Source organism: Lagenorhynchus albirostris, chromosome 1 (genome assembly GCF_949774975.1).
Source record: "Lagenorhynchus albirostris chromosome 1, mLagAlb1.1, whole genome shotgun sequence".
In the NCBI taxonomy this organism is placed as follows: domain Eukaryota; kingdom Metazoa; phylum Chordata; class Mammalia; order Artiodactyla; family Delphinidae; genus Lagenorhynchus; species Lagenorhynchus albirostris.
In genome coordinates, this window is record NC_083095.1 from 130,098,098 (window position 1) to 130,123,092 (window position 24,995).

Below are 24,995 nucleotides of genomic sequence, written 5' to 3' on the forward strand. Positions count from 1 at the left end.
CTTTCAACTGGAAGACTTGTGTCCTTTTAAAGCTTTGGGAAATAAACTTTTAATACTGCTTTGGTAATTCCCTTCCCTCCCCTCTTGGAGTTCCTATTAGTTGATTGTTAAAAACAATGGATAGTGGCTTGAATAAAAGCTATGATAAAATAATATAAGGATGATTTGGGAGTGGGTGCATGTAGGAGTGCTAAATCTTCAACTTTCACAAGGAAGGTGATAGATAATATCTAAAATGGAAAGATAGTAACTATCTGAGCATAAGGATATTATTTAGGATAAAAATAAATACCAGAAGAAACAGCTAAAAGAATTTAAAATGGTTTCCTCAAAGGATTGGAAATGATTAGCAACTGGGATGTGGCAAAGATGGTTGTTAAACCTTGAGGTTACCATTAGCTTCTAAAACTGTACATCCACTAAATTTTTAACAATTTAACAGTGATTCGGTGCAATCCCATCCTTAAAGGTCCACATTTAGTGATACCTTCATTCTTTAAAATCCCTTCTGCAAATATATATAAAAGTGTTCTTAGTCCAAGCCTTCATGAAGAAAGATTCCAGTTGTATGTGCCACATGTGCCTTGTTCATTATTCTTAACCATTGAGCTGTGAATTTTGAGAATAATTGGCAAGAGAATGTACTGGGGATGTATGTGGCCTGTTACAGCTTGGTTATAAAACTTTCTTTAAATGATACAGGAGTATATTTTTGTCTATTTCAAGATCATTTGGATTTATGACTACTTTTTGATCTTTAAAGACATTACAATCACTTTATTTTCAAGTAGTTTTTCTTAGAAAAGCATTTGTAAGATATAAATTTACTTAAGTAAAACTTTCACACTTTTAAAATATAAGCACTATGATTTTCCTTTTTTTAATATAAATTTATTTATTTTTGGCTGCATTGGGTCTTTGTTGCTGCGCGTGGGCCCCCTCCAGTTGCGGTGAGCGGGGCTACTCTTCGCTGCTGTGCACGGGCTTCTCTTTGCGATGGCTTCTCCCGTTGTGGAGCACGGGCACGTGGGCTTCAGGAGTTGTGGCTCGTGGGCTCAGTAGTTGTGGCTCATGGACTCTAGAGCGCAGGCTCAGTAGCTGTGGTGCACGGGCTTAGTTGCTCCGCGGCATGTGGGATCTTCCCAGACCAGGGCTCGAACCTGTGTCCCCTGCATTGGCAGGCGGACTCTTAACCACTGCGCCACCAGGGAAGTCCCTGATTTTCTTTTTTTAATTTTTATTATTTTAAAATAATTTTTATTGGACTATAGTTACCTTACAATGTTGTTCTAGTTTCTACTGTGCAGCAGAGTGAATCAGCTATACGTATACATTTATCCCCTCTTTTTTTGATTTCCTTCCCATTTAGGTCACCACAGAGCACTAAGTAGAGTTCCCTGAGCTATACAGTAGGTTCCCATTAGTTATCTATTTTATACATAGTATCAATAGTGTATATATGTCAATCCCAATCTCCCAATTCATCCCACCCCCGCTTCCCCCCTTGGAGTCCATACGTTTGTTCTCTAAAGCACTATGATTTTCAAATAATCTCACTTATGTTTATATCGTACAAAATTTTGTGTACCACATATACATGTATAGAGTATGAATAAGTAAAAAGTAGTCAGTCAGTTGCTAATCAGAATCCTACCAGTTATCAATAGGTATTTCGAGTTGCCATGTTGGGAAAGGAAGGATATTAGTTAAAAGATACAGTTAAAAGTACTAGGTCAAATACTGTTTAAAAAAAAAAAAAAGTAGTAGTTGGGAATGTATAGGTATCTCTTTTTCTAAGTGCCTCCAGAAGAAGAAGTAACTACATACAAGACTTCGTAACAATATTCAGTTCACTTTACAGAACTAATTTTTGTATGCCATCTTTAGGTAGTTTGGAGATGGCTGGTGGTAGTGTTAAGGTGAAGTGACAGTACATGAAAGCCACTCAGATGTTTTGGTTGTGTGGTGGAACATTTTCAGTATGTGCCACAATAGCCATGTGGATTGCTAATACTTTGGGCTTGACCATTGGAATCCAGAGGTGAGAATGTGAGTAGATAACTCAAGGTTGCTAAATAACCTTAATTATTTCTCACAATTCTGAACTATCACAAAAATAGTAAAATAACATAAGGTGGTTTATATAGAATCTTTATTTGTGGTTTAGATTAGCTCCGTTACGCCAAGATAGTTTGGAATTGGAGTTACCTGATTCTTGGCCCTACCTTTTAGTTCTTACCCTTTTTATCTATAGGATTTTTTCCCTCCACTCAAGGAATAGCCAGTTAGGAGACTGAGACTCCCCCCAGATTTTGCCTGAATGAGGCCTCACGTAATGGTGAAGGTTTAAAACTAGAGTTATGATTGTTGGAGGTGACTTGGCTCTTGTTCAACTAAATGCTAAAGTATATACTGCTATTTACATGAGTTTGTTTTTCTGTTGTAAAATAGAAGTTTTACATACTGCTTCTACTGTTTATGTAAATATATCTGTTCCATCACCCAACCCCTTTGGTTTGCAGTTGAATTTTTGCAGAAAATTAAATAATTATACACAGTTTAGTAACCTTCCTTCCATTTACAGAAACATTTTATTTCTCTTATTCTGATTAAACTCTTGACATTCTGTAGAGGTGAGATCTTGGACCTTTCAAATTTGAGATGATATAGAAGGAAGTAATTTCCTTCATATAACACCTACAAGGCATTTGAAGGGCAAGGTGAAGAAGAACAAAGCCAAATTTGAAATGTTATTGATGGGTAGTTGGCTAGGTGCATTCATTAACAACTTTTGGTACATCAGGATTAAATTTGTAGTTCAAATGCATATATCAGCAAAATTTCAAGTTAAGTATCATGGATCTACAGAATTACAAATAGTTGGTCAAAACTTGTTGGTATTAAATTTTATTTTAAATAATCCCCGAGGTTAGTGAGTAAAGTGTGAACTTCTTGCTAAAATAATATCCAGGAAGCATCTTCATTACACTCAACATTTCCCCCTTTTTTTCTTTTACCTTCCTTCTGCTGATGGTAGCTTAGAAGTAAATATTCAAAACTGGAAACTCTGAGGATTAGTGTTGTTTAGTTGTAAATTCTTTTTGTGAATATAGCTTTTAAGCCATCTGAGAATTCTGTGAGATGGTCTTCCTCAATCCTCCTAATTACCTCTCTGTATTGTTGGGCTAGAAAGCCAAAAACTTTATTTCTCAGACTATTTTGCATTTAGGGTTTTAGATGTGAAATAGTTGCTGGCAATTAGATACGTATGTGAGGTGTGAAGGGGGTTCGTCTTTCTCCCCCCCCCCCCCCCCCCCGTACGCGGGCCTCTCACTGTTGTGGCCTCTCCCGTTGCGGAGCACAGGCTCTGGACACGCAGGCTCAACGGCCATGGCTCACGGGCCCAGCTGCTCCGCGGCATGTGGGATCTTCCCGGACCAGGGCACGAACCCGTGTTCCCTGCATCAGCAGGCGGACTCTCAACCACTGCACCACCAGGGAAGCTCTTTCTTCCCTTTTCTGTCCCCATTCCCCCCCCCCCCTTTTCTGGGTTGTGAAAGTGTGAGATTTTCCTGCAGTAGCGGAAATGCATCATTGCATTGTTCATTCTTCACTTTCTGTGTTATCAAGAGGCATTTGTAGCAAAGGCAGAAGCTAGACTCTTGTGTACATCACCTTTCTTCATGGTTATATAGTGGCAGTTGTGGCAGTGGCAGTCGTGACTTTCTGATTCCTTTGGATCACAGTTATCTGCTGTTCTTGAATTTAGTGGTTCCATTGGTGGCTTAATGGAGAGAGTCCCTTGTGATTCAGTTGTGTAGTGTTCTGGTGTCATTCTTATAGACAGACGTAGCCTTACAGCCCCATTCCTCCAGTCGTTAAAACTATTAAGCACCCAATTGCTCTCTTACTAACTCCCCCTTTGCTCAGAATATCTAGTGGTTTCTATTCCTGGCACCTAATCCTGATTGATCAAAGTCAAGAGCATCTTTTGGTGACAAGCTACTACTCTTCCATTTTGTATGTAGTACTGTATGAACTTTGGATACCTAAAGGATTTATTGTATGTCATTGACTGTTAATTATATTGCAGCCTTTTAGTGATTCTTAGTATAAAGCTCTCAGCATTCTTATATACCTTTAAAGGGAAGGCGAATTATACCTGAATTATACATGATCATTAAATCAAGATTTAATTAAATCTGAGAGTTTGGAAATGAAACTTTTTACAGTTAGTGTGACCAGCTCAGATGTTGCTTCCTATAGTCCGTACCAGTGCTTCTCAGACTTTAATGTGCGTACATGTCCCCTCAGGAACTTTTGAGGGGCTGGTTGAAATGAACATTCAGTAGATGTGGATTGGGATCTAGGATTCTGCATTCCTAACTAACCCTTTGAAATTAGGGTGATTGAGATTGAGATACACATTTTGAAGTAGCAAGGCCTATACTACTGTTAATTATTGTAAAAGTAACATTTTAAATGTCTATTCATATGATTATAAAATAGAAAAAAAGTTTTACCCTATTCCCAAACCAGTCCCTGGGGATATAATTCTCAAGGACAGCTTTCTAAACCTTTTAAAGTGCACATTCAATATGTCATACAAATTTACTTTTCTTTTTTTAAACACAAAAATGGAATATTGTACATCGTTCAGTAACTTGCTCTTTTCACTTCCATTCCAGTGCACACAGATCTATTTTCTTTTTGTTTTTTAAATTGCTGCATAATATTTTAAGTATGGTTACAGCATAATTTATAGGCAGTTTCCTCTTGGGAAAATGTAGGTTGTCTTTGCTTTTCCAAATAATGTGCATGTGAAATTTCTTATTCTTACCCTTTTACACTTGTAGATTTCTTTTGGCTGTGTTCCTAAAAGTGGAATTTCTAGGTCGTAGGTCAAGTGCATTTTAAGTTTTGATCAGTTCTGCTAAACTATTCTCACAGAGGTTTTAAGAGAGTTGCCATCTCACTAACATGTTGTGGGCTAGTTCCCCACACCTTTGTTTCCGGATATTATCCGTTTTTAAGATCTTAGCCATTGTGGTACATTAAAAACAGTCGTTGTATTATGGAGGTTGGATATTTTCTTGTTTTTCAGCCAATTGTATTCTTTGGCTGAACTCATAAACTGCCCATTTTTGTTGGATTATTTGTCTTTTGTGGACGTGTATGTTTGCTTATTTACCTTTTATTGTAGGTGTTGCAAATAATTCTATACAGAAGTTTTTGTACTTTATGGCTTTTGGGTTTCTAATATTGCTTTAAAAAGGCACATTAATAGTCTATAAAATTTGGATCACCAGCAGCTCTCTTAAGAAGCTCAGATTAAGCTAATAGAAACATAATGTAGAAGCATGAGCCCATTCTTTTTAAAACTTTTTAAAAAAAATTTTATTTTATGTTTTTTTAATTTATTAAAAAATTTATTATTATTATTTTTTTGGCCACGTCGGGTCTTAGTTGCGGCGCGTGGGCTCCTCTTTAGTTGTGGCGTGAGGGTTCTCTCTCTAGTTGCGGCATGCAGGCTTTCTAGTTGAGGCGCATGGGCTCAGTAGTTGTGGCATGCAGGCTTAGTTGCCCAGCAGTATGTGGGATCTTAGTTCCTCGACCAGAGATCAAACCTGCATCCCCTGCATTGGAATGAGCCCATTCTTGTGTAGGAAAATTGTCAAACTGAGTTTTGAGATGGAATCTATTTAATTCTATTTCAGATCAAATTCTGAGATAAATAAAATCTAGGCTTTGGAAGTCTGTGTATGTTAATTGGGTTAAAAATGTTTTTTTTTTTTGCTGGTTCATTTTAGGCTACTCTTTAATATTATAAAATCCATTCATCTAATATTTAGCTTTCCCTTAAAATAAGAAGCTTGTCTGCTGAGATTTTTCAAAAAATAGTTGCCTCCCCACAGTACTAATCCTAGGAATGTCATTCAGCAGCTTGGTTGATCTACCAGGAGAGACTGTCATACTCTTTTGAATTTGGGCCTGTCTGCGTACATACATACGTCTAGAACTGTGGTTCTCCACCTCGGTTGCATATTGGAATGCATATGGTAATGCCCAGGTTCTTCCCTTTCGTACCCAGTCCCCTCCTCCACCTCTCCTCCCCCATCTCACTTCTGATGTATTTGGCCTGGGATGTGACCTGCACATCATTTTTTTTTTTTTTTTTTTTTTTTGCGGTACGTGGGCCTCTCACTGTCGTGGCATCTCCCGTTGCGGAGCACAGGTTTACGGACCTAGCCGCTCCGTGGCATGTGGGATCTTCCCGTACCGGGTCAGGAACCCGTGTCCGCTAGCATCGGCAGGCGGACTCGCAACCACTGCGCCACCAGGGAGGCCCACACATCAGTTTTTTAAAAGCTCACGTGATTCTAATGTGCTACCAAAGTTGAGAATCATTTGATCAAACGATAGAGGATGACAGTGCATAAAGTTTCAGCTGGGACAGTTGGCATATTCAGAGCCACTTTTTAAAAATGCAAAAATGGAACTTTGGAGATATTTTCAAAGGAAACGCTGCTGCTATAACCCTAAAATGTAATTTTCTTCAAATTACTAAAATATTACAATACTATATTCATATGAAAGTTCTACATATACACTTTACTTTTTTAGAGCCCCCATAATGGGAAACTGTTTAGAGCATTAGTTCCTAATTCTGGCTGCATATTACTATCATCTGGGGAACTTGAGGTTAAAAGTTCGGGTGAAAAATACATGTATCCATGCCCCATTCCAGACAATTGAATCAGAATTGCTGGAGGTGAAGTCCATGTATTGGTATTTTTTTCTTTTTAAATTAATTTTTATATATATATATTTGTTGTTGTTGTTTGTTTGTTTGTTTTTGCGGTACGCGGACCTCTCACTGCTGTGGCCCCTCCCGCGGCGGAGCACAGGCTCCGGACGCGCAGGCTCAGCGGCCATGGCTCACGGGCCCAGCCACTACGCGGCATGTGGGATCTTCCAGGATCGGGGCACGAACCCGTGTCCCCTGCATCGGCAGGCAGACTCTCAACCACTGCCCCACCAGGGAAGCCCAATATATATATATATTTTATTTTTTGCTGTGTTGGGTCTTCGTTTCTGTGCGAGGGCTTTTTCTAGTTTTGGCAAGCGGGGGCCACTCTTCATCGTGGTGTGCGGGCCTCTCACTATTGCGGCCTCTCTTGTTGCGGAGCACAGGCTCCAGACGCGCAGGCTCAGTAGTTGTGGCTCACGGGCCTAGTTGCTCCGTGGCATGTGGGATCTTCCCAGACCAGGGCTCGAACCCGTGTCCACTGCATTGGCAGGCAGACTCAACCACTGAGCCACCAGGGAAGACCCATGTATTGGTATTTTAAAGTTCCACAGGAGATTCTAATATGTAGCCAGAATGGGGAAACGATTGTTTCAGAGTTTATAACTAGAGATGATGTGACATTTTAGATTGCCTTATTGTCCTGAAAGTTAAATGTATCACTGCCAGTAGTATTAATTTTCTAATTATAGTGATTTCTCTCATTAACTGATTTTGTTTGGTTTGTTTATATCCTTAAAAAAAAAGAGGAAGACCAGTAAGAATACGATGAAGAGTTGTTTATTTCATCCAAGAGCTTGAGTTGACTTTCCACTAGAATAATGGATTAGTGAATTTTAATTATGAATTTTGGTAGCATACATGGGTGGGTTTCTCTCCTTTGACCAGTCCCCAACCTAAAGTAATTAAATAAGAATCTTTAAGGGTGCCATAAGTATAAATTTTTATAAATGTCATCTAATATTCAGATCCTGTTAAAACTTGTTTTATCTTGGGTCAGGTCACTTAACCTCTCTACCCTCATCTGTAAAATGTATATAAGCTTACCTTACATAAAGTATTAATGTGAGGAGTAAATGAAATAATAATGTATATAAAGTGCCTGGCACTAATTTCACATCTGTGTTCTTCTGTTTAGGATTGCCCTTTTGACGCTGCACTTTTTAAAAATACAATGTTTATTATTTATTTATTTTTAAAATTTATTTATTTTATTTATTTATTTTTGGCTGCGTTGGGTCTTTGTTGCTGTGCGCGGGTGTTTCTCTAGTTGCGGTGAGTGGGGGCTACTCTTTGTTGTTGTGCCCAGGCTTCTCATTACATTGGCTTCTCTTGTTGCAGAGCGCGGGCTCTAGGCATGCGGACTTCAGTAGTTGTGGCTCACGGGGTTTTGAGCGCAGGCTCAGTAGTTGCAGTGCATGGGCTTAGTTGCTCCGTGGCATGTGGGATCTTCCCGGACCAGGGCTCAAACCCGTGTCCCCTGCATTGGCAGGTGGATTCTTAACCACTGTGCTACCAGGGAAGCCCTTTTATACAGTTTTTAAAGGTTACACCCCATTTACAGTTATTACAAAAGATTGGCTATATTCCCTATGTTGTACAATACATCCTTGTAGCCTATCCCAGTAGTTTGTACCTCCTGGCCCTATGTTGCCCCGACCCCACCGGTAACCACTATTTTGTTCTCTGTATCTGTGAGTCTGCTGCTGTTTTGTTATATTCACTAGTTTGCTGTATTTTTTTAGGTTCCACATATAAGTGATATCACACAGTATTTGTCTTTGACTTATTTCACTTAGCATAATGCCCTCCAAGTACATCCATGTGGTGCTAATGGCAAAATTTCCATTGCATATATATTACCACGTCTTCTTTATCTGTTCATCTGTTGATGGACACTTAGGTTGCTTCCATATCTTGGCAATTGCAGATAATGCTGCAGTTAATATTGAGGTGCATGTATCTTTTTGAATTAGCATTTTTGTGGGGGTTTTTTTGTTTGTTTTTCCAGATAAATACCCAGTAATTGATGGGCTATAAGGTATCATTGTACTTTTAACAGTCAGAATTCCATTATAGAGGATCCAGTGCAGGTTAGATTACTTTTATAATTTACATTTTACCATTATATTTCAGTTTGCATACACTGAATTTATACTTTTGGGTGTACAATTTCATGAGTTTTGACAAATGCCTAGAGAATGTAACTGCCACCACAGTGAACTTACAGAACAGTTCCATCATCACCCTCTAAAAAAACTCCTGTCTTCTACCCCATTTGGTCAACCCCTCCCCCATTAATCCCTGGCAACCAGGGGATTTGTACACCATCCCTATAGTTTTGCCTTTTCTACCTTGTCATATGAATGGAATCACGCAATATATAGCCTTTTGAGTCTAGCTTCTTTCACTTAGAATTTGCATTTGAGATTCATACATGTTGTTGTGTATATCAGTAGTTCTTTATTACTGAGTAGTATTCCATCCAGTGGATGTACCACGATTTGTTTATCCATTCCCTAGTTGCAGAACATTTAGATTGTTCCTAGTTTTTGCCAGGTACAAATAAAGCTGTTATAAATATCCTCATACAGGTTTTTGGGTGACCATAAGTTTTTGTTTCACTTGGGTAAGTTCCTAATAGTGAGATTTTGGGGTTGTGCTAAGTATATGTTTATCTTTGTAAGAAATTTTTTTGTTGGCTGTATTATTTTGCATTCCCACCAGCAGTGTATGAGAGTTCCAGATGCACCACACACACTGCAGCACTTGGGATTGTCGGATTTCTCCCCCCACCCCAACATTCTAATTGGCATGTGGTGATAACATTGTGGCTTTAGTTTGTGTGTCCCAAATGACTAATGATGTTGAGCGTCCTTTCATGTGCTTCTTCATGTCTCTGTATGGATTTTCTTTGGTGAAATGTCTGTTCGGATTTTTTGCCTGTTTTTATTTTATTTATTTAATTAAATTAATTAATTAATTAATTAATTTTTGCGGCACGCGGGCCTCTCACCGCTGTGGCCTCTGCCGCTGCGGAGCACAGGCTCCAGACGTGCAGGCTCAGCGGCCACGGCCCACGGGCCCAGCCGCTCCACGGCATGTGGGATCCTCCTGGACCGGGGCACGAACCCGTCACCCCCGTATCGGCAGGCGGACTCTCAACCACTGCGCCACCAGGGAAGCCCCTATTTTTTTTTTTAATAATAAAAATAAATATGGGAGTATGGTTTATTAAGCTGTGCCTTAGTGCAGGCGCTGGGGCTTGCCCATGGTGCTCTTAATGTACAGAGCCCGGACGATCTGCCGGTTTTTCTTGAGCAACAACACCAGGAAGTTGACGGCTAAGTGGATTTTGTACACAAGCTCATCATCTGTCATTTTTCACGTGGCCAACAGCCACTGCCAGACACAGCACCTTCTTCATCTGGAACTTGATCGTGGACTTCACTTCATCAACTTTGGCCACCATGTTCTCATTGTGGGTTAGCAAGGAAGGGAACTTGCCAGCCTTATTCAGGCCTGGGCCCAGGATTTGTGAGATGTGCTTGATCAGAGACTCTGAAGCCAAAAAGGCATCATACTTCTTGGCCAGCTTCTTGACCAGTTTCTTATTCTTAAGTTTCTTCAGGGCCTCGATGTCCATGTGGGGGATATCCACAGCCTTGGCCTCATCACGATGCCTCTGGTCCCCCAGAACACATACAGAAAACTTGGAGTGGGGAGTGGACTTGAGCCTGAGGGTGCCTGAGAAGCACTTGTTCTTCTGAGGGTCATAGTTCTTCAGGCTGATCTGAAGCTCCACCGTCTCCAAAAACTTCTGGTGCTTGCGCTGGTTCCCGTGCAGGACTTCCCGCACCGTCTCGTAGATGGTGTCTTGTGCCGCGATAACTAGAAGAGAGCTTTGCTTATTTTTAGAATTGGGTTTTTGTTTTCTTGTTAGGCTTCAAGTGATTTTTGAAATATGTATTCTAGGTACAAATTCATTGTCAGATGTGTGATTTGCAAATGTTTTCTCTCATCAGTGGCATGTCTTTCCCTTCTCTTAAATGTCTTTTTAATTTTGATGAATTCCAGTTTATCTGTTTTTCTTATAGATTGTACTTCTGGTATCTAAGAACTATTTGCCTAACTCAAGGTCACAAAGATTTTTCTCCCAGAAGTTTTATACTCATATGTTTTACATTTACGTCTGATCCATTACGAACTTTGTATGAAGTCTGAGGTATAGGTCAGAGTTGATTTAAAATATATCTGTATGGATGTAGATGGATGGATGTCTTAATTCTTCTAGTATTGTTTGCTGAAAAGATTTTTCCCCCCATTGAATTGTATTAGCACTGTCATAAAAATCATTTTGCCATACTAGTATGAATCTATTTCTGGCTTCTCTGCTATTCCTTTGACCTGTGTATTTATTCTTTTGCCAGTACTATACCTTTGTAGTATGTTTTGAAGTCAGGTGGTGTTCCTTTCAAAATTACTTTGGCTATTTTAGTTTTCTTGCTAACCCATAAGTTTTGGAAATATCTTGTTGGTATCTACCCCAAAATCCCACTGGGGTTTTGATTGGTATTGAGTTGAATCTTATAGATCAGTTTGGGAAGAATTAATATTTTAACTACATTGAGTCTCCCAACCCATGAAGATGGCGTATCTCCAGTTATTTAGGTCTTTTAAAATTTCCTTCACTAGTGTTTTGCAGTTTTCAGCATATGTGTACTTTCACATCGTTTGTTAAATTTATACCTAAATACTTCACATTTTGGTGCTGTTGTAAATGGAACTTAAAATTTTTTTCGATTTCCATTTATTTGTTGCTAGTATGTAAAAAAAAATACAGCTTTTTTTTTTTAAACATCTTTATTGGGGTATAATTGCTTTACAATGGTGTGTTAGTTTCTGCTTTATAACAAAGTGAATCAGTTATACATATACATATGTTCCCATGTGTCTTCCCTCTTGCGTCTCCCTCCCTCCCTCCCACCCTCCCTATCCCACCCCTCCAGGCTGTCACAAAGCACCGAGCCAATATCCCTGTGCCATGCGGCTGCTTCCCACTAGCTATCTACCTTACTACGTTTGTTAGTGTGTATATGTCCATGACTCTCTCTCGCCTTGTCACAGCTCACCCTTCCCCCTCTCCATATCCTCAAGTCCGTTCTCCAGTAGGTCTGCGTCTTTATTCCTGTCTTACCCCTAGGTTCTTCATGACATTTTTTTTTCTTAAATTCCATATATATGTGTTAGCATACGGTATTTGTCTTTTTCTTTCTGACTTACTTCACTCTGTATGACAGACTCTAGGTCTATCCATCTCATTACAAATAGCTCAATTTCATTTCTTTTTAAGGCTGAGTAATATTCCATTGTATGTATGTGCCACATCTTCATTATCCATTCATCCGATGATGGGCACTTAGGTTGTTTCCATCTCTGGGCTATTGTAAATAGAGCTGCAATGAACATTTTGGTACATGACTCTTTTTGAATTTTGGTTTTCTCAGGGTATATGCCCAGTAGTGGGATTGCTGGGTCATATGGTAATTCTATTTTTAGTTTTTTAAAGAACCTCCATACTGTTCTCCATAGTGGCTGAACCAATTCACATTCCCACCAGCAGTGCAAGAGTATTCCCTTTTCTCCACACCCTCTCCAGCATTTATTGTTTCTATATTTTTTGATGATGGCCATTCTGACTGGTGTGAGATGATATCTCATTGTAGCTTTGATTTGCATTTCTCTAATGATTAATGATGTTGAGCATTCTTTCATGTGTTTGTTGGCAGTCTGTATATCTTCTTTGGAGAAATGTCTGTTTAGGTCTTCTGCCCATTTTTGGATTGGGTTGTTTGTTTTTTTGTTATTGAGCTGCATGAGCTGCTTGTAAATTTTGGAGATTAATCCTTTGTCAGTTGCTTCGTTTGCAAATATTTTCTCCCATTCTGAGGGTTGTCTTTTGGTCTTGTTTATGGTTTCCTTTGCTGTGCAAAAGCTTTGAAGTTTCATTAGGTCCCATTTGTTTATTTTTGTAATACAGCTGTTTTTTAAAAAAATATTGGTCTGTAGATAACTGATAAGGACCTACTGTATAGCACAGGGAACTCTACTCGGTACTCTGTAATGACCTATATGGGATAAGAATCTAAAAAAGAGTGGATATATTTATATGTATAACTGCTTCACTTTGCTGTACACCTGAAACTAACACAACATGGTAAATCAACTATATTCCAATAAAATAAAAAAAATATATTGATCTTATATTCTGGAACTTGCTGAACTCATTTATTCTAGGAACTTTTTTGTAGGTCCATGGAATTTTCTGCATAGATCATGTCATTTTTAACACGACAGTTGTAATTTTTCTATAATTTTTCTAATAGATTTTCTATTAGCTGTAGTTTTTCTAATAGATTTTCTGTAATTTAGCTGTAATTTTTCTAATAGATTACCAAATTAAGGAAATTCCCTTCTGTTCCTAATTTGCTGAGAGTTTTTATGAGTACCAGATGTCAAATTTTGTCAGATGCTTTTTTTGCATCCTACTGTTATGATCTTGTAGTTTTTATTTAGGTTGTTAATATGATTATATTTACTGATTTTTTTTGAATGTTTAAGTAGCTTTGCAATACTGGGATAAACCCCACTTTGTTGTGGTGTAATTATCCTTCTTTTGATATATTGCTAGATTTGATTTCCTAATATTTTGTTGGGGAGTTTTACATCTTTGCTCATGTAGTAGTTTCTTATAATGTTTTTTGTCTGATTTTGATATCAGGGTGATGCTGGTCTTATAATAGGAATTGGGAAGTGTTTCCTCCTGTTTTCTGTAAGAGATTGTGTAGAATTGATATTTTTGGGTTCCTTAAACCAGGGGTCCCCAACCCCCAGGTCCGATACGGGTCTGCGGCCTGTTAGGAACCAGGTCTCACAGCAGGAGGTGAGTGGCAGGTAAGCATTACCACCTGAACCATCCATAAATTGTCTTCCACAAAACTGGTCCCTAGTGCCCAAAAGGTTGGGGACCGCTGTATTAAACGGTTAGTAGAATTTACCAGTGAAACTATTTGGGTCTTGAGTTTTCTTTTTGCAGAGATTTTAAATACTCATTCAGTTTGTTTAATAGATATAGGAATGTTCATATTATCCATTTCTTCTTCAGTGAATTTTAGTAGTTAGTGACTTTTAAGAAAATTGGTCTGTTTTATCTACGTTGTGAATTCCTGGTCATTTGGGTCTCTTTTCTCTTGGTTAGTCTTTGCTAGAGTTCTGTTGATCTTTAGTACTAGCTTTGGTTTCATTTATTTTCTCTTGGTTTTCTATCTTCAGTTTTATTGACTTCTCTTTGTATTATTTCTTCTGCTTGCTTTAGATATAGTTTGCTTTTTTTTTTTAAAAAAGCATTATCTTTCTGCATTTCTTATGTAAGCATTTAGTACAATAAATTTCCTCCTAAACAGTGTTAGTTACATTTCACAAATTTTGATGTGTTGTATTTTCATTTTCTTCAGTTCAGGTTGTTTTCTAATTTTCTTCAAGACTTCCTCGTTGGCCCTTAGGTTATTTGATAGAAGATGGTTTATTTTCCAAATAGTCTGTCTACTTGTTAAATGGATTACTGAGAGAGGAGCATTGAAATCTCCAAGTATAATTGTGGATTTGTCTATTTTTCTTTCATTTTAAACAGTTTTTGCTTTATTTATTATGAGGCTTTGTTGTTAAGTGCATGTTTTCTTAGTAACTTGACCTTTCCATTGTGAGGTTTTTTTCTTTATCACTGGTAAATTTTCTTGTTTTGAAGTTTACTTTGAGAAATATAGCCACTGCAGCTTTTGTTTGATTAGTGTTTTGCATGATACGTCTTTTTTCATCCTTTTACTTTTAGTCTCTATGTGTCATTATATTGGAAAATGGGTTGTTATAAACAACATATAGTTTTGCCTTAAAAAAAACTAAGCTCTCTGTCTCTTATTTAGCAGCATAAAGATTTCTTTTTTAAAAATTAAGGTATAATTGACATATGACATCAGTTTCAGGTATACAGCGTAATAATTTTGTATAGTTATCTGTCTTTTAAGTGGGTTTTTTCCCTTCACTTTTTACATTTAATGTAATTATTGATGTGGTTGAATTTTGGTCTTTTAAATTATTTTTCTCTTTGGTCCTCCTTTTCTGCTTTCTTTTGGATTGGATTTTGAAAATATTCCACTTCATGTATCTATTGGTGTTTTTTTTTCCCCCCAAGAATGGCTTATTATTAGAAATTATGTTAACATAATTTATCTCATTAATAGGTTTAAAAAAGATCAACAGTGTGATCATTTCCTTTGATATTGTAACAGCATTTGATAAAGGTCAACATCTGTTTCTGATTTTTAAGGTCTTAATTAAATGAAAATAGGTGGATATTTCATTGGACTTTTAATACATACATATACTTTAAACCAAAAGCTAGTATCACACAAAATGATCAATCTCTATTGGTGTTTTTAGCCATCTCTCTTTTTTTTTCAGTGGTTGCTCTAAGGATTATAATATAAATATTTCACTCTTCACAGTCTACTTAAAGTTGATACTTTACCGCTCCAAGTGAAACATAGAAACCTTATAGCTATATAGATGACCTTTCTATCAGTCCCTTTATACTGTCGTTGTCATATGTGTTACATCTGACCCTTCACCTTACCGTGACATGTTATAATTTTTGGTTTCAACAGTTTTGTATATATTTCAGAAACATAAGAAGAGAAGAATAGTCTATGATATTTACTCATTTACCATTTCTGTTGCTCTTCCTTGTTTCTTGAAATTCCAGGTTACCCTCTGGTACCATTTGCTTTCTGTCTGAAGAACTTCTTTTAGCATTTCCTTTAGAGCAGGTCTGCTGGCAATGAGTTCTCTTGGTTTTCTTTTGTCTGAGAGTATCCTTGTCTTCATTCCTGAACTATACTTTATAGAAGTCTAGGCTGATAGCTTTTGATATTATCCCACAGGGCCCTGAGACTTCTTATTTATATTTATATTTATACACACACACACACACACACACACACACACACACACAGTTGTTATTGACATATCTTTAAGTTCACTGACTACTGTCATCTCCTTTCTGCTGTTGAGCCCATCGAGTGATCTTAGGGTTTTTTAGTCCTAAAATTTTCCGTTTGGTTCTTTTTTATAATTTGAGCTTCTTTCCTAAGAATTTCTTTCATTCATTTTAAGGTGTTCACCCTTACCCAATGTATCATGTTTTTAACAGCTGCTTTAAAAGTCTTTGTCTGATAATTCTAATATCTGGGTCATCTTGGGGTCAGAATCAAATAATTGTCTTCTCTGTTGATAATTGATCAGATTTTTGTTGTTCTTGCTTTGGTAATTTCGGATTCTGTCCTGGATGTTTGGAATGTTGTGTGAGATTCTGCGTCTTCTTAAAATCCTTTAGAGAGTGGTGAGGATCTTTTGTTTTAGTAAGTAAGTCAACCCAGTTAGGTTCTACCTGAAAGTTCTTTCTCACTTTATGTACAGATTTGGTTCCATTATCTGTTCAGTTTTCAAAGTCTTTGCTATATTGAGTTTGCCCCTCCCATTCCCACTTAGGTTGATCTAGGATTTGGGCAGTGGTTTATATCATAGTTCTGGTTCTGGTTCTGGAAGCCTCTCCTATTCTTTGGCTGTGTTCCACACATGTATAGCTTACATGTGAGCCCAGGACTTGGTTCATACACAGAATTAGGAATCTACTTCTCCATCTCTCCTTTCAGTGATTTCCTCTACACTCTTATCTCCCAGTGGCCCTTTCCTTCATTCCTCTAGCCAGATGCACGGAGTTCTCTCAGTTTTAGTTTCCTGCCTGTCATACCTTGAGGTGAAGTGGCAAGAGAAAAAAGAAAAGAAAATAATAGGGATTCTCCCACACTCTTTTTTTTTTTTCACACCGGGGTTCGTCTTCCTGGTTCCTGTGTTCAGAGCAGTCTGTTTTCTCTTGTGGTTTTCTGTGGTCTGCAGTAGTGTAGTTTCATGGCTGGGACTGGCCTCAGGGCAGGGCTGGGAGAAAGAAACAAGGGAAAAAGGAGAAAAGTATTCTCCCCACCTCCAGGAGCCTTTTGCCTTAGTCCTCTGGCCAAGAAGACGCACTTGTTTCAGCTTTTGCTGATTGTGCCTACTATGCAGTATGCCTATTTGGCCTACCCTTGTGTCAAAGCCAGGAAGTAAAGGAGAGAAAACAAACCGATACTCACCATCATCTTATTTGTTGTTTTTCACTGCTCTCCCCAATCTGCCTGCTGTTATTTAATGTTCAGAGTACTCTGTTAGTTGTATTTTGTCCAGAGTTTTTAGTTGTAATTGTGGGAGGGAGTTGTGTTTATTACTCCATCTTGGTCAGGACCAGAAGACAGATTGTTCTGTTTTTAAATAAAAATAAACATTATTGGTATGACTAAAGGTACCCATTTTTAAGTGTATAGTTCGAGTTTTGATAAATGTATTCCCTCATATAACCAGCCATCACATTCAAGAAGTAGAACATTTTTCAGTCTCTCAGAAAGCTCACTTGTGCCTCTTAGCTTTCTGCCATCCTCTCTTCATCCTGCCCTGAATTACCCTTTGGTGGAGGATATAAAGGATATTTAGACATATGACTAGTAGTTAAATGAACTCTTTAATATTCCTTTGGATTGTCCTATATAGAATAAACGAAGGAATATTAGATCCAGATTGTCCTAGGTGAGAATTCACAACTATTCCACTTAAAATATCAGCTTTAAAATATTTATTTATTTATTTATTTAATTTATTTTGGCTGCAGTGGGTTTTAGTTGTGGCATGCGGGATCTTCGTTGGCCACATGTGTGATATTTAGTTGCGGCATGTGAACTCGTAGTTGCAGCATGCATGTGGGATCTAGTTCCCTGACCAGGGACTCAAACCCAGGCCCCCTGCATTGGGAGAGCAGAGTCTTACCCACTGGACCACCAGGGAAGTCCCCACAACTGTTCCACTAAATTAGCTGCATGATATTGGGTAGTTTTTGTAACCTTTTGGAGCCTAGTCATAGTTTTCTCATATTTAAAATGGGAGGTAAGTATATTTACCTTACAGAATGCTTTGAGAGTTAAACGAGATGTTTAAAATACCTTGTACAGGGTCTGGAATACAGTAGATGCACAATAAATGTCATTCCCCCATCACCTTTCCATTTATGTGCAATGCACGTAAATGACTTGAGCCAGCTGCATTAAGATAGTGACCCAAATATATTTATTTAGTATTGTGAAACAGCCTCTGACCTATAGTGTAGAGCCCTGGCAGAATGTAGATATTCCGGCATCATCATGTGGTTTAGCCAGATTTTCCAGTAATGTCCTATTGGGAAAAACTTTTGAGCCTGTACCTCCAATACATTATTAAACACATTACACCTACAGAGAAAATTTTAAACAGCTAAAATCAGAAAAATTGTCATGTTTTCTTCATCCTGAGGGATGAGTAGTCTAATGTTCTGAATCCCTTTGGTGATGAGCACTTTTGGGGGTGGAACCTAGGAATCTGTTTTTTTTGTTTTTTGTTTTTTTTTTTAGGAATCTGTTTTAAACAGAAGATTCCATAGTAATTTTTGAAGGACGAATAACAGGTTTGGAAACCTCTGGATCAGACCAGTTTTAATTAATTAATTTTTAATCTTTTGGCTGCTGCCATTCGGCATGTGGGATCTTAGTTCCCCAAACAGGGATTGAACCCACGCCTCCTGCATTGGCAGCACAGAGTCTTAATCACTGCACCACCAGGGAAGTCCCGAGACCGATTTTTGAACTCAGACACAGAAAAGGTATTTAGCAATATTAAGTCAAAGAGGGCATTTCCCCTCCTCTCCCTTTTTTCTCTTTGCAAGTTGAGAATTAACAATTCCTGAAACATTTTCCCCCAAGTGTGCTGTCTAGTGGCAGAGATTATATCATGCATTGGATGCCGCAAAGTTATATTTGCAAAATCCCAGTGGATACGACTAGACTTAATTTTCCCAATTAATAGGATTATTGCCCTTATTTTACATATGACTAAATGAATAACTATTTCAATTGTAGGCAAATCCTATTGTAAAAACCTGTTGTATCATATTTCTGGACACTTGACCATGTCTATATTCTGTACAAATATTACAACTTAGGATCAGCTAATAGGTTCCTTTTCACATATTAATTCTTCTAGATTGGGAGTGTCTTTCTCAAGTGTTAAAGGAGGATTCTTAAGGGAGTCTCGGTTCAAGAAGTAAGGAATACCTGGATGGATTAGCAAAATGTGCCTGGAGTGGAGGGTTGGGACTTATAATGTCTGCATCTTCGACTTTTTTGCCAAAGGGGAAGTGGATGTATGTGACTTTTTCTGTGAAAAATGGTATTATTGAGAATAATTGATAGGGATTTCTTTCATGACATTTTTATACAGGATTACTTTTTAACTAAATCAGTAGTTAACTAATACTGTTGTCTAACTATGGTGAAATAAAAGTAGTTTATATACGGAGGCCTTTTTTATAATGTTATTTGAGGTAATAAAGTCATACATGAAGTACAAATAAGCAGACTCAGGTTTGACTTTCACTTCTGACATTGTAACTAGCTCTAGTATCTTTGAATGAGTTGGATTTCATCCATCTCTTAGTCCCTGTTGCCTTTTTTTTTTTAAATTATTTATTTTTGGCTGCATTGGGTCTTCGTTGCTGTGCGTGGGTTTTCTCTACTTGCGGCGAGTGGGGGCTACTCTTCGTTGTGGTACGCAGGCTTCTCATTGCGGTGGCTTCTCTTGTTGCGGAGCACAGGCTCTAGGTGCGCGGACTTCTGTAGTTGTGGCACACGGGCTTAGTTGCTCTGCGGCATGTGGGATCTTGCTGGACCAGGGCTCAAACCTGTGTCCCCTGCATTGGCAGGCGGATTCTTAAACACTGGGCCAGCAGGGAAGCCCCCCATTGCCTTTATTCTTTTTTTTTTTTTTTTTTGCGGTATGTGGGCCTCTCACTGCTGTGGCCTCTCCTGTTGCGGAGCACAGGCTCCGGACGGGCAGGCTCAGTGGCCATGGCTCATGGGCCCAGCCGCTCCGCGGCATGTGGGATCTTCCCGGACCGGGGCACGAACCCGTGTCCCCTGCATCGGCAGGCGGACTCTCAACAACTGTACCACCAGGGAAGGCCCCCCCACCATTGCCTTTTAAAAAAATTAATTTTTATTTATTTTATTTTTGGGGGCGTTGGATCTTTGTGCTGCACGCAGGCTTTCTCTACTTGCGGCGAGCAGGAGCTACTCTTCGTCGCGTTGCCCAGGCTTCTCATTGCAGTGGCTTGTCTTGCCCGGAGCACGGGCTCTAGGCGCGTGGGCTTCAGTAGTTGTGGCACATGGGCTCAGTAGTTGTGGCTCGCGGGCTCTAGAGTGTAGGCTCAGTAGTTGTGGCGCACGGGTTTAATTGCTCCTTGGTATGTGGGATCTTCCTGGACCAGGGCTCGAACCCATGTTCCCTGCATTGGCAGGCGGATTCTTAACCACTGCGCCACCAGGGAAGTCCCCAGCCGAGGGCCTCCCCACTCCATTGCCTTTTTTTTTTGTCTTGGATCTTTTATTTTTATTTTTTTAAACATCTTTATTGGCCCATTGCCTTTTGAGTTAAAATTCTGCTCACTAGTTTCAAGGGAAAGGGAAGTATTTGTGACATCATTGAATGATAAGGCAGTCAACTTTGGGCTTATTTCATGGTGGTAGCCTTTCCTTCTAGAAACGAAATAGCAGCTGAAGATTATATTCTATAAATTATTTCATAGTATAGATATTTTGTTGTTTTCATTAAATATGTCTGAAGGACCTTCTGAATTAAAAATGGTTTGGATTCATTTGAACTATTCATTACGTAAAATTTTAGAAATTTTATTGATTTACAGTGTGCCGATGCGGCAGTCTGTTAAATCTAATTGCAAAAAGGTTCACTTTAATTAGCGCTTAATTATACAGTAGTTTTTCATTTCATTTTTTCTTGGCTTATTTTGAATTCTACTTTAGAATCCCATAGAAACCTGACATATTAGTGTGACAAACTATTTTTAAATAGTCTTGATCTTATAATTAAAACTTTGTATTTTCCTTTTTTTAAAATTTAATTTTATTTATTTTTTGTACAGCAGGTCTTATTAGTTATCTGTTTTATACATATTAGTGTATATGTGTCAATCCCAATCTCCCAATTCATCCCCCCACACATACCTGTCCCCCCTTGGTGTCCTCCATAAACAGTTTGTATTTTCTTAGGGGAATAAAGAAATATCTTAGGAAAGGAAATTTGGGTGGGGTGTTGTAGAACTTTAAATTCAACCTAAAAATTCACTAAATGTCAGTGAAGTGCTATTACCTTAAAATGACTTTTTTTCCCCCTTCTTTAGAATCCAGCAACTATCACAAGAATACTCCTTAGCCACTTCAATTGGGATAAAGAGAAGCTAATGGAAAGGTAAGGAACTATATTGTCAGCTTTATACTTAGAAGTAACACAGAGAGCCTGTTGAACTGAATTTATGAGACACAAGTAAGTATGTGAACAAACCAGTGTACAAGTGGTATTTGCTTTAATGTATTCCCCATCTGTAAGTTTTGCAATAAACTTAGTGTTAAGGGAGCTCAGGCTTAATATTTCTCCTTTTATTTTGGAGGTGAGGTGTGGGGGCTCTGCTTCTGTGTCTTCTAAAATGTATCCTCTTGAGTACTGAGAACTAAAAATACGTAAAGGGCTTGATATATTCGTGGAGCACACGAATAAGATCTTCCTTTAATTACTTAAAACCTTCATGCCCATAAACCTTTAAATCTACCTTAGGTGTAATAATGACATTTCTTCAGTAAAAACGAAGAAGTTGCTCAGGGTATCCTTGCCACCAGAACAGCTGTTTGGACTGACTGGTTTGTTCTCTGGTTTCTGTGCAGGATTAAATTCCATTGGGTATTTTCTCTCTGGAAATGTTTCTGGTTCCAAAAGGGAAGAAATTACTGGGACTGGAGAATGATAATAATAGTGCCATTCTTTATCTTTTTCTCTTCCTTAAATTGGAAATTTGGGGCACTTTGTGGTAGGGTGAGAGCCTTTATTCTATCAGCCTTATTCTCTCAGTCTAAAATTAGCAATTTTAATTTTAAAATTACAACTAGTTTTTGTTATGAACTGAGAACCCAAATATTATGAGAAGTAAATGGAAAATATTTCCCATTTGATTTTTAAAATCAAAAGCACTCTGCAAAACAGATATTAAATAATACCAAGAATATTACCCAGTTTCTCACATCTTGCACCCCAGCTACAATTTAATAGTAACAACAATAATTCTTAATTATTGAGTCCTCTGTGCCAGGCATTATTTAATTTTATCCAGGTGATAGCTTTATGGAGCTACAAATTATCCCCACTTAATTGATATGGAAATTAAGAGCTTGATGTGTTTATCTCAGTTTTGTAACGCAAGGAGTTAGCACTCAAACTCAGGTTTGTTGGACTCCAAAGCTTATGTTCTTAAACACATACTATACAGCTTTCCCAAGGTTCATGAAGAATAAAATCCTTGACTAGTGTGATTTTTCTTTTTTTTCTTTTTCCTGTGGAGCTGACCGCCTTTTTTGAAGTCAGTGGTATTTCTTAATTTTGCTCGTATTTATTTTCACACTTACTTTGTGACACAAAAAAGTTTAGGAAAAAAGTAGTTTTCATTGTTTACATCTGATACTCTTCTACTGAACTAGACTTATTTACAGTTTGTTTCTTATTAATATATCTCTCCAAAGACATTCTCAAGTTTGTCCTATAACACTGTTGACACTGCTGAAAGCATTTTTCAATTAAATATTGTAGAACTTAAGTGTGATGAGTATGAATTGAAAATTAGGCAGCTTCTGGGAACTTCTAATGTGTATGAACTTTTCAGTTTCTCCTTGTAATTTCAGTTTCTGTTTTAAAATCTTCTGGAGATATGTTATTGGGTACTTGTAAATTTTTAAATAGTGTTTTTAAATCATTATGCAATATCTTCTTGTGTCATTTAATGAGTTTCACATTACTATATCCTATGTTGTCTGATAGTAGCACTGCTACACTTTATTTCATAATTACTAATATGTTTATATTTCACTACTGATTTACCTTAATTTGTGCTTTATATTTACCGTGTTTTCTGTTTGGTTAGTTTCTTGGCTACTTTCTTGGTTTGATCAAGTTTTCTTTCCCTTTTTCCCCCCGTTATAATTTCAAAGTTATATATTTTATTTTAGCTTTTCTAGGGGTCACCCTTACAATTTGTATATGCATAGTTATATGTATATGTATATGCACAGTTTATAACTATTTAGTCACACTGTTTATATCCATGCCCTGCATAAGACAAAAACTGTAGCATGCTTTTCTTCTCTATCCTCCGTTCTTTCCCTCTCAGTTGGATAAGTTGATAATATTTGAATTTTTCATTTCATGTTAAGCATTTTTACTATCAATGTATTTAACTTCTGTTTTTTTTTGGCTAATTTGTTTCTTGCACCCTACTGTTTTCTCCAGATGTACTTTTTTTCCTTCTAGAATAATACATCCTTTAGTCATTTAAGTCAGGTTTCATATGTGATCAGTTTTTGAGTGCTGTAAGAGAAATCCTTAATATTCTGAAATTTTGGAGTAGGTTTTGAAAACATAGCTAGTTGGGCACTTTAAGTATGAGGACTCATGTTTTTGGTTTGGGAAATTCTTATCTGTTATTTCTTTAATATTATCTTTTCTCCATTCTCTTGGTGCTTTCTAGAATTCCTGTTGGTTACATGTTGAAACTTCTGGATTTTTTTCACCTTTTTTCAAAATGCTTCTTCTGTACTTGTCTTTCTACTTTGGTCTGTGAAAGTTCCTCAGGTTTACCTTTAATTCACTAACTTGCTTTTCTTTCTGCCTCCATTCTGCTATTTAGCCATCTTGAATTGTTTATTTCAACCGTATCCAACATATTCATTTTATTCGTTTTGTGGATGCTGTCTCGACATATAACTGTTACACTAGAGTTTTCTTCTAGACTGTTTATCAATAAATAAACATAGAGAGGATTTAAAATATGAATTGGTATTTGGTGTACCGTTCAGAGTATATTATTTTCAAATTGATCACATTCTGGGCTATAATAAATTCCAAGAAAAATTGATACGTGTTCTATTTTCACTCTTGCAAAAAACTCTTAGAATCCCAAAATGAAATTATTAAAATAATTAGAACTAAATAATGAGAGGACAAATGTGGGATGTAGCTGAAGAGATACAGGGAGATTTACAGTCTTAGTATCTATAAGAAAAAAGATAAATAGGTAGAAAACAAAGTGAGGCTTTGAAACAGGAAGTTAGAAAAATAAACCCAAAGAGAGTAGAATAGGTATTTAAAATGAAAGCAACATTAATGAATTAGAGAACAAAAATAAATAAAGCAGAAAGATGGCTCTTTGAAATGGATTTTTAAAAAGGGAAATATCAAGAGAATGAGAAAACAAGCCACAGACAGGGAGAAAATATTTGCAAAAGATATCTGTTAGCCAATATATACAAAGAATTCTTGGAACTCAACAGTAAGAAAAAGAACCAATTTTAAAATGAGCAAAAATCTTAATAGATACCTCACTAAAGAAGATACACAGATGTCAAATAAGCGTATGAAGATATATTTAACATCATACATCATCATTAGGGCACTGCTAATTAAAATGAAACTGCTAGTTAAAATTACCACTACACACCTATTAGAATAGCCAAAATCCAAAACACAGGGACTTCATTGGCAGTCCAGTGGTTAAGACTCTGAGCTTCCACTGCAGGGGCCATGGGTTTGATCCCCGGTTGGGGAACTAAGATCCTACATGCTGCGCAGTGTGGCCAAGGGAGAAAAAAAAATTTCAAAACACACCACCAAATACTGATGAGGATGTGGAGCAACAGGAACTCTCACTCATTGCTGGTGGGACTGCAAAATGGTGCAGCCACTTTGCTTCCAATTTGGCAGTTTCTTACCGTACAGTCCAGTCACGCATTTTAGTATTTACCCAAATGAGTTGAAAGCTTAAGCCCACCAAGACCTGCACATGGATATTCATAGCATCTTTAGTCATAATTGCTAAAACTTGGAAACAGTCAAGATGTCCTTC

At 37.6% G+C, this 24,995-nt stretch overlaps 2 protein-coding genes across 2 annotated transcripts in view; one reads left to right on the forward strand and one right to left on the reverse strand.

The window, feature by feature from the left end:
• Nucleotides 1-24,995, forward strand: part of ARIH1 (ariadne RBR E3 ubiquitin protein ligase 1) — a 117,466-nt gene that overhangs the window by 24,720 nt on the left and 67,751 nt on the right. Inside the window, exon 2 of the mRNA XM_060153490.1 lies at nt 21,234-21,301. Coding sequence (XP_060009473.1) covers nt 21,234-21,301 — 68 coding nt within the window. The remainder of the gene's footprint in view (nt 1-21,233; nt 21,302-24,995) is intronic.
• Nucleotides 10,035-15,748, reverse strand: LOC132511825 (large ribosomal subunit protein uL1-like). The gene is given in 3 exon segments (XM_060135946.1): nt 10,035-10,192; nt 10,194-10,715; nt 15,590-15,748. Coding segments are annotated over 3 exon segments (819 nt in total). The 3' UTR covers nt 10,035-10,054.